This window comes from Pezoporus occidentalis, unplaced genomic scaffold (assembly GCF_034315485.1).
Source record: "Pezoporus occidentalis ecotype Australia unplaced genomic scaffold, CSIRO_AGI_Poc_V1 ctg105, whole genome shotgun sequence".
Taxonomy (NCBI): domain Eukaryota; kingdom Metazoa; phylum Chordata; class Aves; order Psittaciformes; family Psittacidae; genus Pezoporus; species Pezoporus occidentalis.
In genome coordinates this window covers 380852-393170 of record NW_026912832.1, presented here as the reverse complement: position 1 = coordinate 393170, position 12319 = coordinate 380852, and the positions used below count along the sequence as shown (strand labels likewise).

The 12319-nt window shown below is 36.0% G+C and overlaps 1 protein-coding gene across 7 annotated transcripts in view; it reads right to left on the bottom strand.

Annotated features, from left to right (window-relative positions):
• MYO16 (myosin XVI) overlaps positions 1-12319 on the bottom strand; it is a 386124-nt gene that overhangs the window by 38390 nt on the left and 335415 nt on the right. For 6 of the 7 annotated variants that reach the window (XM_062619194.1, XM_062619175.1, XM_062619202.1 and 3 more), the window contains 3 exons: positions 7582-7678; positions 2422-2668; positions 288-595 (listed from right to left, as the gene is read on the bottom strand). In XM_062619194.1, coding sequence (XP_062475178.1) covers positions 288-595; positions 2422-2668; positions 7582-7678 — 652 coding nt within the window. Of the gene's footprint in view, positions 1-282; positions 596-2421; positions 2669-7581; positions 7679-12319 lie in introns of those variants that run through there. The other variant, XM_062619216.1, reaches the window with a different exon arrangement.

Sequence of the window (12319 nt, the reverse complement as noted above, 5' to 3'; positions counted from 1 at the left end):
TTATGGTCAGTGGGGTAGAACAGCTGAAGTTGACAGATCGTTTGTCTCTAGAGGAAGTTGTGCAAATAGGTTTTTGTTGCTGACAAACTAGGCAATTAGAACACATAAGTATTATCTGCCGATTTGGAAACAGATTACAAATTGACTGATTTTATTTACTGCCACTGAAATATTTCAGGGAGGCAGGACTTTTCAAAGGCACTTCACTGTGTAAAAGGACTGAAATGAAAACAATAAATCAATAACCCAGAGTAACATTTGCAACTGTTTCTCCCTTTATGCCTAACCTTCATTAGTGGTTTCCTTAGCAGCTGCTGACAGGCAAGCACTAACAGCCTCGTATGAAGCACTCAGTCGTGTGTTGGGATCCCTCTTTGGTTTGGGAGGAGGCTGTTTCCTTGGTGATGGCAGGCTATTGCTATCATCCATGCTGAATACAGAGTGCAGGGAGGGGGATCTGATGGATGACCCAGCAGCAGAATGTACCAAGCCGTCCACTGCCATGGGGACAGGGACAGAGCTGGAATGAAAGTGCTTGGGCATTCGACAGTCAGCAAAAACGTCCTCAGAAACCTTCCCACCCTTGGCTTCAGCTCTGAAAACACAGAAAAGAGGCACAGATGCATTATTCAAGCGATAACAATGAACCTGTTCATGCAAACATAACAACAGCTTTCTGGTAAACAATCGCACGACTCCCCTGCTGTGTCAAAGGGATGTGTGTAGTAATCTGACAAACAAATCCAGATCAAGCTGCTAGCTTTCTTCCATTTCCTGTTTCATGATAAATCAGGACACTAGCTTTTCACACAAATGCAGCCTTCCTTAAGCAGTTTCATATTGTTGATCAGACATTCACTGAATGAATTGTTCACACTTGATTGTTACACACAATCAAAAGCTGGGTTTTCAATCTGAATGATAATTTCTGGGAAATCCATTTTAATAGAAAGTTACTGAGGCAGCAAATGCTGAGCCTTTATCATTATTTTCTAAAAAGACAACTATAAATTCTATTTAGATAATGCAAATTTTAAAAATATTAGATGACCTTTTTCACCAGCTACATTGGCTGCTCGAACAATTCCACCCAGATACTTACATATCTTCCTTTAAGCTTCCTTTAAGCTTAATTATTAGTTATAATTTTAATAATATTAATTATGACAATATGTTTAGTTATTTAATTAATTATTTCAATCACAGTTTTGGAGTTTTACTTATTCCAATTTTTTCCTTGTTTTTCACTATTCAATATGTATTGATAAATAATGTTTATCAGCTGCTTTCAAAAAACTAAATTTCAACAAATTCTTGCAACATGTTATTCCTCCAAAAATCAAAACACTGAAAACCTTTTAACATAGAGTGGTAATATATTAGATACAAGATGTCTATACTGACATTTTACATCAAATCCCCAAGCATTTGGTTTTTTTTAATTTTATTTCTGCATGGTAAATCACCAGCAGAGCTGGAATTCATGCACAGGATATAGCCAGCTGCCCATGTAGTAAATGAAATAGCTAGCGATGAAAGCATGGTGCTCAGTGGATAATTTGTTTTCACTGCAATGTTTAATTACAGTCTTTCCTACAAAGGCATTTCCTCCAGTATGTAATCACTAGGTTATTTGAAGCTAATTAAGCAGATGCACTGCCATTTTCACTTTAATAAAAGTCACTGACAAAAGCAATGAAAGCAAAGAGAGTGGCTCTGGTTGAAAATGAAGTTTCTATGGAAAAATAAACATTTATATGTCCAGCAAGTTGTAGACACTTTCCTGCTGTAGACACACACCTATTGACTGCAAATACTACCTCTGCCTGTTCAGCTGTCTGAGAGAAGAGAGGTCAGGGACTCAGTTCCTGAAGAAAGGTTCTCCAGTATTTACTGGATTTGTAAAATGGGCACTTTTGAAAATTCTGATGGGAGTTAAACATTTACCTATTTTTAAATAAAATTGAAGAATCCTCCTCACAATCTACTGAGTTTGATGCGTAAGCAGGAATTCTTAATCTGGATTTCATCGTATTTTAATGCCTTTCTAGTTGTTTTTTGTGATCTTCTCCAATGTTAGTATTTTGAGTATTATTAATTTGGTTTGATGAAAGTTTAACTGTGGTCTATTTATCATAGAATTAAAAAATATTTATGCAAAAAAATAAATGCTTCAGAGACTTGAATAAGTTCCTGTAAAGCTCAGTGTCCTCTGAATAGGATATCAGAGGTGTCCTTACGTTTCTAGACTTGATTACCTAACATACAGAAAAAATCGGGTCTAACGTTGATTTGGGCAGAGTGTATGCTTGAGAATCCTTTTGTACTTCCTCAGTTGCTATGACTTCCCAAGCAGGGGAGGAAACCACTAAAACTGAAGAAACACTTTAATTCTTCACAGTAGATGTTTTGTCATCTTACCTTTTGTGACCTTCTTCTGGTCTGTTTCTGGCCTCTAACTTTTCCCTGTGGTAAGCAGTGTTCATCTCATTGCGGAGCCGGTCATTTTCTCGAGCAATGTCAGAAGCATTTTGAATAACCAATGCATCGTATGTTTTCAATCCCATATCCTCAGCATTCTGTAAGAAGCTGTTGACTGAGGTGACCTCTTGCTGTTTGATGCTCATCCTCTGTAACAATTGCTGGCGAGCTAGAAATCCTCTTACGACTGCCATGAAAGAAGGAGAAAATATGGACTAATGAAAGACAACTAATTAATTGGTGAATAACTAAATATTATTGTTGGTTCTGCTGTAAACATAAGCAGATCAAGTTTACCCAACATCTTACACAAAAAATTAAAGAAATGAAATGGCATATAAACAACACACTAAAATGTCACTCTCTGTTTTCTAGTGTCAGTGCTAAACCAAAAGTATTGACAGCAAATTAATTCATAAACTTGAGCTATCACAACTCAAAATGTTTACTTTCATTGAATGTTATTTTTATTACATTACAGCTGGAAATCTAATGTATGCTACAGACTGTGAAAGCATACATTTACATTACAAAGTTCAAAAGAGCATTCATTTCAAAATAAAACCCAGAAAAAATGATAGCTGCTTTGAATGCAGCAGGAACTAGATTACCATTTGCTTTTTGTCAGCTTAAAAAAAAATGCTTTAAATATTTCAGTGTACCTAAAATCAATCAAAACTAAAACTGACACAAGAATTTTTAGTTTGACTTAAAACTAGAAAATTGAAAAAACTAAACTGAAAAATGCAGACATGATGTGACAGTTACATTTGAGAAATTTGCATTAAATTAATCCAGTTGTTTTTGGAAAGGAGAAAGGAAGTGAGTTTTTGCTGAAAGGAAGTGTTGCTCACTTCCTTTCAGCAAAAACAACTGAATTAATTTAATGCAAATTTTTCAAATGTAACTGTCACATCATGTCTGCATTTTTCAGTTTAAAATTTTCATCTGTATTGCATCAGTTTTATGCATCTATTAGGCCTGGTTTTCACACTCTTTGTCAGCCCTATGTTTGGAGAAGATTTTGGCATATCTATTTCCTGTATCTTTTTTTACTACTTCCCAAGTATGTACATTCATTACAACAAATTCTACCCAACCTAAGCACCACCTAATCCCCTGAATTTTCAGAAGTACCCAGATGATCAGAAACACAAGGCACAGGGACCTGTGTAGCCACAATAAACTCGGTGCCAATTTAATCACTTTTCCTGCAACAGGTGGTTTTGTAGTCTCCTGAGTGTACACTTTGGCTCAGAAGGCAGAAGTACACTAACTAAAGGTGGTTTATTTTGTGTGTGCGTGCTTTTTTTTTTTTGTACGTTCAACAAGATCCTGACACTTTTTAGATCTTGAATCATTGCTGTATGCTTCACAGGGAAGTAGCTGTTTTAGAATTATTCACCTGTTGCCTGAAATATTGCTGATTTTCAGTACACCAACTTACATGTAACAAACCAAGTCAAACTTTATCATTGCTTATTATGGTTGAAGAAGTTGGCAGGCAATAGCCTGTATAAGAAGTTCCTTTGAGTTAGGGGGAAAATACTGAAAATGTGAATATTAAGATCATAAGTTTAAAAAAGGCTAAAATGAATTAGGTCTTTTAACAATGTAATTAAGTTGAAGTGTTAGGGACACTGCAGAACAACATTAAATTATGAGAGAGAGTCAATCTGAATTAATCTAAAAGAAAAATGTAAAAGGAGAAAGATACAATTAGTCTTCTGTGAATGTAAATTGTTACTGAATAAAATATACAGCTAAAACAAGAGAGAAACGTCCTCTGTTTAGATATTTAAAAGAAGCTATTTTTTAGAGATGCTCAGTGATGAAATGTAAGAAAGGTTGATATACTAATACTGCTCCTATACAAAATTCACTGGGCTTGAAAACATTCAAGATCAAGTACTTTGAGATTATTCATACTGGACAACTTTGAATGGACAACATTTTTATAATCACAGCCAACCATGCCATTTTCAATCATTTTCAATCCTTTGAGTTACATTCTATAAAATCTGCCTTCTTTAAACCCCAAAATATTAAATGTACTTCCCCAATTCAGTTGAAAAGGAAATTAATAGCACAGTTATTTATTGACAATTCTATGAGTATTCACAATGGATATACATGTTACTGAGTCTGAATCCATACTGTTGCCATTGCAAAGGAAATGAATACATGCATAGAACATTATCAGAGCTCACTGCTCACAAATATGAAAAATTTAGAAGAGCTTAATGATCAAAAATTGCTCCTCCACTTCTAGCATTTTTCTTTAAACTTATCTGCTGCAGAGGGTATTTGTCAAATGGTTAAGGATCAAATCCTGCATGACTTTGAAAAAAAGCCTGGATTTTGAAGTAACATTTTCACAAGTGTGTGCTTTTACCATGACACACACACACACACACAAAAAATTAAAAAATATTGGTAACACCACCAAGGTTGGTTAGGAAAAGGAAATACAGAGGTCAGTTCTCTGGTAGTACTGTTAGCAGGCATGAACGATGCAGAGTAGCCTGCTAGGATGGTCCGGTAAAATGATACCCAGTGCAGCTAGCTGTCACCTATTCTGAACTATGCACTTTTACCAAAATTGAGATGTTTTGAAGAAACATACAACAAAATTTTGGCAGGGAAGGTTGGCAGACAGACCCCCCCATCTTGTTTTGCACACATTTTCATGAACCGACTATCTCATGTTTCATTAGAAGGTGGACATTTCCCCACATTTCCTTCTCTATGAGAACATTTGAAAGATTTTCTCTTCAGTTCAACACAGAACAAAACCCCAATTTCATAATCCCCCAAAACTGCTGTGAAATGAACTTGTAATCTCCTAGACTTTACTGCTCAGTTTCTTCTACTTCTGTATGGATACTAATATTTTCTTTTGAACTTGCTCTTCATTTATGTAGATCCAAAATAATTCTCATTTATGCAAATTGAAATAATTGAGGTTAGCACCCCCAGTGAAGAGAAATATCTACTTATTTACAGTTCATCTAAGGATAAGGATCAGAATAATCAAATTCAAGTAGACCATGGATGTGGGTTATGTGATAAATGTATTAACCATTGTATATGAAATGTATTAAAATTAATTCCTAATCTACATGAACTCTCATGGAAGAACTTTAGCATGATGGACTTTCTTATAGCTACAAAAATTTTTCTCGCTAATTCAATAAGGTCATAAATTCCCATATATAGTTCTCATTAAGGTAAAAAAAAAATGACAAAACTCACAGATCCATTTTTAAATAAAAATTGTTAATACATATGATTTCATTTTAGTTTGATCCCTTTCTTTCCCTCTGTAAGTAAGCTTGCAGGTTAACAGAAAAAGACCTATCTGTTTTGTTTTGGTTTTTTTTCCAAATTTAAGCTGTTTTTACTTCAGTATTAACTATCAATCCCTTCAGCATTTCCATAAAAGAATTTTGGGCAAGACCTGTTTTTTTTTTAAGTTCTTACATGGATACATATTACATTTTAAGCCTGATAGAGAACTTATTGACTGGACTGGTTATTAGTCAATATGCTATAAAGAGAGAAAAAGCTTCCAAAGTCCTTTGGTTGCAAAGGATAAAAATGACAGGATAAAAATGTGGATATGCGGCAGGACAGATACCATTACTCATTAAGCATCACCAGGCCAGTGTAAAAGTCTATGGATCCCAATTTTAGGACTATACAAGAACAATGCACAGGTACTCTAGCCTATTCCCAACTTGCCAGAGAACTTTGGCACGCTAATTCTGCAAGTTTACAATTGTACCTATTTACAAAGGGGAGTTTATTTCATGAGCTAATGTCATTAAATGGATATCTAGCTACTCCTTATTTATGCAAGTTCCTGATTTTTTCAGTCTATAAAAAACAGGCAGATGAGCCATAGCTTAAAAAAACACTGAACACAGTTTTGATGAAAATTACTTTTCAAGAGAGCTTAACTAAAGAGGGCTAGAAGTAAAACCAAAGGAAATACTTTTTCAAGGAGCCAAGAAGACCTACCATCTTCATTCTTTAGGCAGGGTTTGGCAGATGTATGTTCTCTTACCTATGCAAAACACATCTGAGGATGTTTTACATTCTGGTGTAGGCTTATATTAAAGCTCTCTGCGTGCAAATTGGACTCTAAAAGTTAAATATTTCTTGATAAGAAGGGAAAGAGGATAAATCACTATTGATTTTCTAAATGTGTGAATACAATAGGCACAAGTTGCACACTCAGATGAACTGTGACCTGTGTTAACTGTCACTCTCCACATTAATTCCTGCAGTGCTTCTATTTTGATTTTGCTTGCTTCAAGTTTTTTCTTGGTTTCCTCTTCTTCATTATAAGCTCATAGTGAAGAGCTTATAGTCAAAATGAAAGGGGCTTATATATTCTTGTCTGCAATATAATGTATATGACTAAAAAACCCACCAAGTCTTTGTCTTTTTAATTTCCTTCAAAAAGGTGGTAATGGGAATTGTTACAGACATCAGCCAATTAGATAAATAATGCACTATGTGAAGGAAGCTTCTTCAAACAAAGCAATATTCACATTTTCAGCAGTTGAGTTTTTGATAGGAAATGTAACAGAAGTAACAGCAAATCAGGAGGCAGTGGACTCTTAAAATGTGCCAAAAAGTTTAAATTATTGAATTATTAATTAATTATTAATTAATTATTGAATTATCAATTAATTTTAAATCATTTGACTATTATCTTTGTATTCACTGTCAACATATTGAGCACACTGTAATTTTTTATTATTTTTATGCTATATGATTTGCAACAAAAGTTAAAGGTGATATTGATGCCTTCAAAAATCAATGAGCATACCTGAAATATTCAAGATCCCCTAAGCTTTAATTATGGGCAACAGTTTGTCATAAAAGTATATTTGACAGACAGAAAGTGCAAGCATCACCAATGTTAGTATCATCTCAAAAAAATCTGTGTAAGTAGTTAGCTGGAAATACGCCTGTAGAGAAACGTATAAAAGCCAACAACTACTCAAGAATATTTTTTTTGTGTGTTATGCAATATTCTGCTCAGTGTACAAAGCGACAGATGAGGAATTCTCACTCTGTAATTGTTACCTTTTTGGCAGGTTATAATTTTCTTCTGAAGCTGAAGGCACAAATCGTTGAGATGGTCAGCATGCCAGTACTTAAGAAACACCTTTCGGACTCCTATCTAGAATACAAACAGCAGGGCAATCTTCACCATCAAGAAAAAAGGCCAAAACAATGACAGGTAAATAACTACAGTACATATACAATTCAGCTAAAGGTTGAGATGAGATCTGCAATTCAAGAACAGCAGAATGCTAATACTTGCATAGAGAGGTACTAGGTTGAGTGAAAGATGTATTTGGAAAGGATGAGCAGATTGTCAGACACTCAGTCTCTCTTCAGTTCCAAAACCATCTAAAACAAACACTACAATCTTCAGGTTGGAAAAAAGTGCATTGTGAATGTAGTTATGCTAAAGTGTTAAGACAACATAATAGGAAATAAGGTTTAGCTTTTATAAAACAGGGGGATGTGGGCAAGGAAAAATGTGAAAAGCCATAAACCCATGTGTAACAGAAAATGATTACAGATAGCTGCCATCTGTGGAACAGCAAGAACTTAGCCCAAGTTGGAGGATGGGAGAACCTCACTGCCATTAGTAAGAATGATTCGTAATGTCCAGTAAAATTATCAAGTTCCCAGCCTAGTTTCCAGCCTTGCCTGGTGAAGCTGTGCCTCTGGTCTCTTTTTAGAATCAAGCTTAAGAACTCAGAGGCAGAGGGACTCATTTGTGCAAAATAATTTCCTAAGTATCTGACAGATTTTGAGCTTATTCTAGTACTGACTAGTTGCTTGGTTTAGCTCATCTAGTTTTTGAGGGTCTTAATTACAATCATTAGATGCTCTTCCACTTAGAAAAAAATAGTTAGTTAGAACAAAAGAAAACACCTTCCTTTTGATAGCTTCTGAACATGCTGGAACAGTCCTTAAAAATTCTTTTCTGTGTAATCCTCAAAAGCATTCCTTTCTAATAGCCTTAAAAAAACCCCAAACCACACAAAATCTACTTAGAAATAAAAGGACCAGTATCAGAGCACTGTGCTATCCAATGAAGATTATGATTTCTGTCTTGCTATTAATTTTGTATGGCTAATAGGGAAACTGATTAATTAATACAAGTCTGGCTAAAATTGCAGAAACTGGTTCCAACTCTTTGTTTATCTACAGGTCACAAGCTCATTCTCTTATTGCACCATTCAGCTCCGCTGTTGTATTTTTAGGATAGATCTGGGAGACCAGTACAGGCAGGAACATTTGCACACCTTTTCAACTAACCGTTTTTAATTCCAACACTACTGTCACACGTACATCACTGATAGTGATGAACTACAGAAAGCCAGAACATATACATCATCTCTAAACTCCATTAACAACATTCAGAAATGACTGGGGCACATTTCTGTCCCTTGGTTCCCCTTCACTCTACTCTAGAGGGAAACTACTTTAAACCAAATGTTTTGAAAAGCCTAATTCTGATGATTTCCAATTTTTAAATTTACATTAATTTGAGGCAATCTTACTGATATCTCATTGTGCTTTTATAATCTTCTTACGGATATACATTCATCCTCATCTTCTTGAGCAGTGACATCCAACAACAGTTTTCACTTTTCTTCCTGTGCTTTCAAAATTCCCTTTTTGTCTGGTTGCCTTAGCACTCTGACTTCCTTCTTCATTCATTATCTGTTCTGTAGTTTGCTTCTTTCACAGAGCTTGCTAAATTTCCTTAGGAATCTTTCTTTTTGTCCCCACTTCTTTTTATTTCAAAAGTTCTAAGAAAAAGAGGTCGATCACTTTTTTTTTCAGTTTAAATTTAATTGTCTTTTAGACATCTAATCCTGTATCACGAACAAGCAAACTTTTCATGTTTTCCCAGCAAAATGTGTCAGTTTTCTCCTCCCTTCCCAACAAGTATTCCATTTTCATGCCTTCAACATTTTTTTCTAGGACACCATGACTCAACCTTGACTCCTCCTAGCAGATCTACTCTGTCACTAAACTCTGCAAATTATAGAATCATAGAATCGTTAGGGTTGGAAAGGACCTTAAGATCATCTAGTTCCAACCCCCCTGCCGTGGCCCCCTCGTGGCCCTTCTCTGGACTTGTTCCAACAGTTCCATGTCCCTTTTATGTTGAGGACACCAGAACTTCACACAATACTCCAGGTGAGGTCTCACAAGAGCAGAGGAGAGGGGCAGGATCACCTCTTTCGACCTGCTGGTCACACTCCTTTTGATGCAGTCCAGGATACGGTTGGCTTTCTGGGCTGCAAGCGCACACTGAAGCCGGCTCATGTTCATTTTCTCATTGACCAACACCCCCAAGTCCTTCTCTGCAGGGCTGCTCTGAATCTCTTCTCTGCCCAACCTGTAGCTGTGCCTGGGATTGCTCCGACCCAGGTGTAGGACCTTGCACTTGGCATGGTTAAACCTCATGAGGGTGGCATCAGCCCACCTCACAAGTGTGAGAAGGTCCCTCTGGATGGCATTCCTTCCCTCCAGCCTATCAACCGAACCACACAGCTTGGTGTCATCGGCAAACTCGCTGAGGGCGCACTCAATCCCACTGTCCATGTCAGCGACGAAGATGTTAAACAAGACCAGTCCCAACACCGATCCCTGAGGGACACCACTCGTTACTGATCTCCAGCTGGACATTGAGCCATTGACCACAACTCTGTAATAACTGCTCATCAGACAACTGTTTTTTCCATCCATCTTGTCAGAACACATATTGAACTTTTCTTACTACTGTCTTTGCCTACTAAACCCTCCATTTCTTGCTCACATCATCTTATTATTCTATAAGAATAAATGAATTATTATTCATATGGTTAACTGTAATTAAATTATCATGTAGTTATAATTAACATTTGCATCTGAGTAGTTCTCAGGCAACTACAGCCTAGATACAAATACTTAAAAATACTTTCTACCCTGTTTATGTTTTCTCTTTATACTCTGCTTTTCCTTTCCACAAACCCTCAACATCACTTTGAAGCCCTCTTTCCCTCCTCTGTTTCAGGACTATGCCAAATCATACATTTCTTCCTCATTTCTGCCTCTTTTCCACCATTCCTCAAACTGATTGTTTCTTCCCTTACTTCCTCACTGGAAGTCTCTAAAACATTTCTCTCTACTAGGGCAATATTATGGTACTCCGACAATAGAAAAGGGAAAGAAAAGTTACATTCTGAAATATTAAAAAAGCCCGGATTATTAGCAGTGCTCATGGCAAAATAAAGAACCCCATTCTTGATTAGTCTCATAATTAACACACTGGCTACATTTAGGCTATATTGCAAATGTGTAGCTTAACTAAACATTAAGTTGCAATTTATTTTGCAGTGTGCAGTCACAAAATCACAGTCAAGACAATTACTTAAGCTTATGGTTAGTTAAGCTACAAGTGTCTGGCACTATAGAATCACAAAGCTGGCTAGGGGACACGCAAAGCATTACTGCTCTTTTCTCCTGTCCTGCACCCTAGGAACAATATAAATGGAGTTATAGTGGCATTGCTTATGCTATGAACTTCATTAGTAGTAGCCTGCTACAATTTTTAAGGGAATGAAGGAATAGAAAATGTCAATACAAATTCATTTTTACTTTCAGATAAAAGCTATTTATAGATTTAACATCATATGTCAGGTCTATTGAGAACAGAGGTCTCAACAGGAACTACTATAACCCATTTGATTATGTTAGTATGGCTGGAGATCTGTGTTGCTCAGTCTTTGAACTAAATCGGATACCCTCTAAAGCTGACGGAGTAAAAGCTGGTCTCACTGCCCTTTGTACAGTTCTAGTGTTCAGTGAAAACAATAATGCTGAAGAACGTTAGAATTTCATATGTCAGATATCAAAACATATTTTTGAGGCTGCTACCTGTCTTCATTCTGGTCTTTTCTCTAATCACAAAATGTTTCCTGCTTGCCTAGAGGAAAAAAAGGTTAAAATGTTCTTCCACTAAGGCACTCACTTTTCAATACTTTCTGGACTACAAAGTGCTCTCATCTGAGTCTGAAATTTTAATGTCATTCAGACTCCTGTAGAAGTAAACCATCTGTGAATTACAGTCATAGTTATTTTAATTAGAAAGGCATTAGGGTTTTAAATGTTATTTTGCAAAATGACACATTTTTTAAAGATTAAGTAAAATTGTCATTGATGACTACCAAAGCTTCAATTACTGCTACAGGCCTCCTATTTCTTCCTGGGAGGAAACAGAAAGGATGGGAGGGAGCTGTTCGTTCTCATCTTTTTTTTTTTTTCTCCTTTTTCTCCCCCCCCCCCCCCCCTTTTTTTTTTTTTTTTTACAGAAAAGGTGTAGGATGTAGAAGTACAGACATTCAAAACTATGGAATGTATGCTGAGATGGTGTGTAGGTGGCATGGAGGCAGTATTAGCTCATACTTAATAGGTGTCAAGGGAATCTGTAAAGCTGTTCTTTAGTTTAAAAAAGGCAATTTGTGGGAGTGCTGTGTGTTTCTGGCAGTACTTTCAAAATAGCTACCTACAAAAGACAGAGAACTATAATCTAATGATATTTTACACAATGACACACATTTTCACAGTGCATTAATGAAATGTAGGAAAAAGCCTTAAAACTATTGTAAAATGTGTCTTTTTGCAGTGTACATGTCTGCAAAAATATTATAACGACAAACACATTTACAGGGTACGGATCTCTTACAGGGACTGAAATTTTATTTTTAAAGGCTTACTCTCTCTGCTTTATTTGTTACCTTTTTTTTTTCAC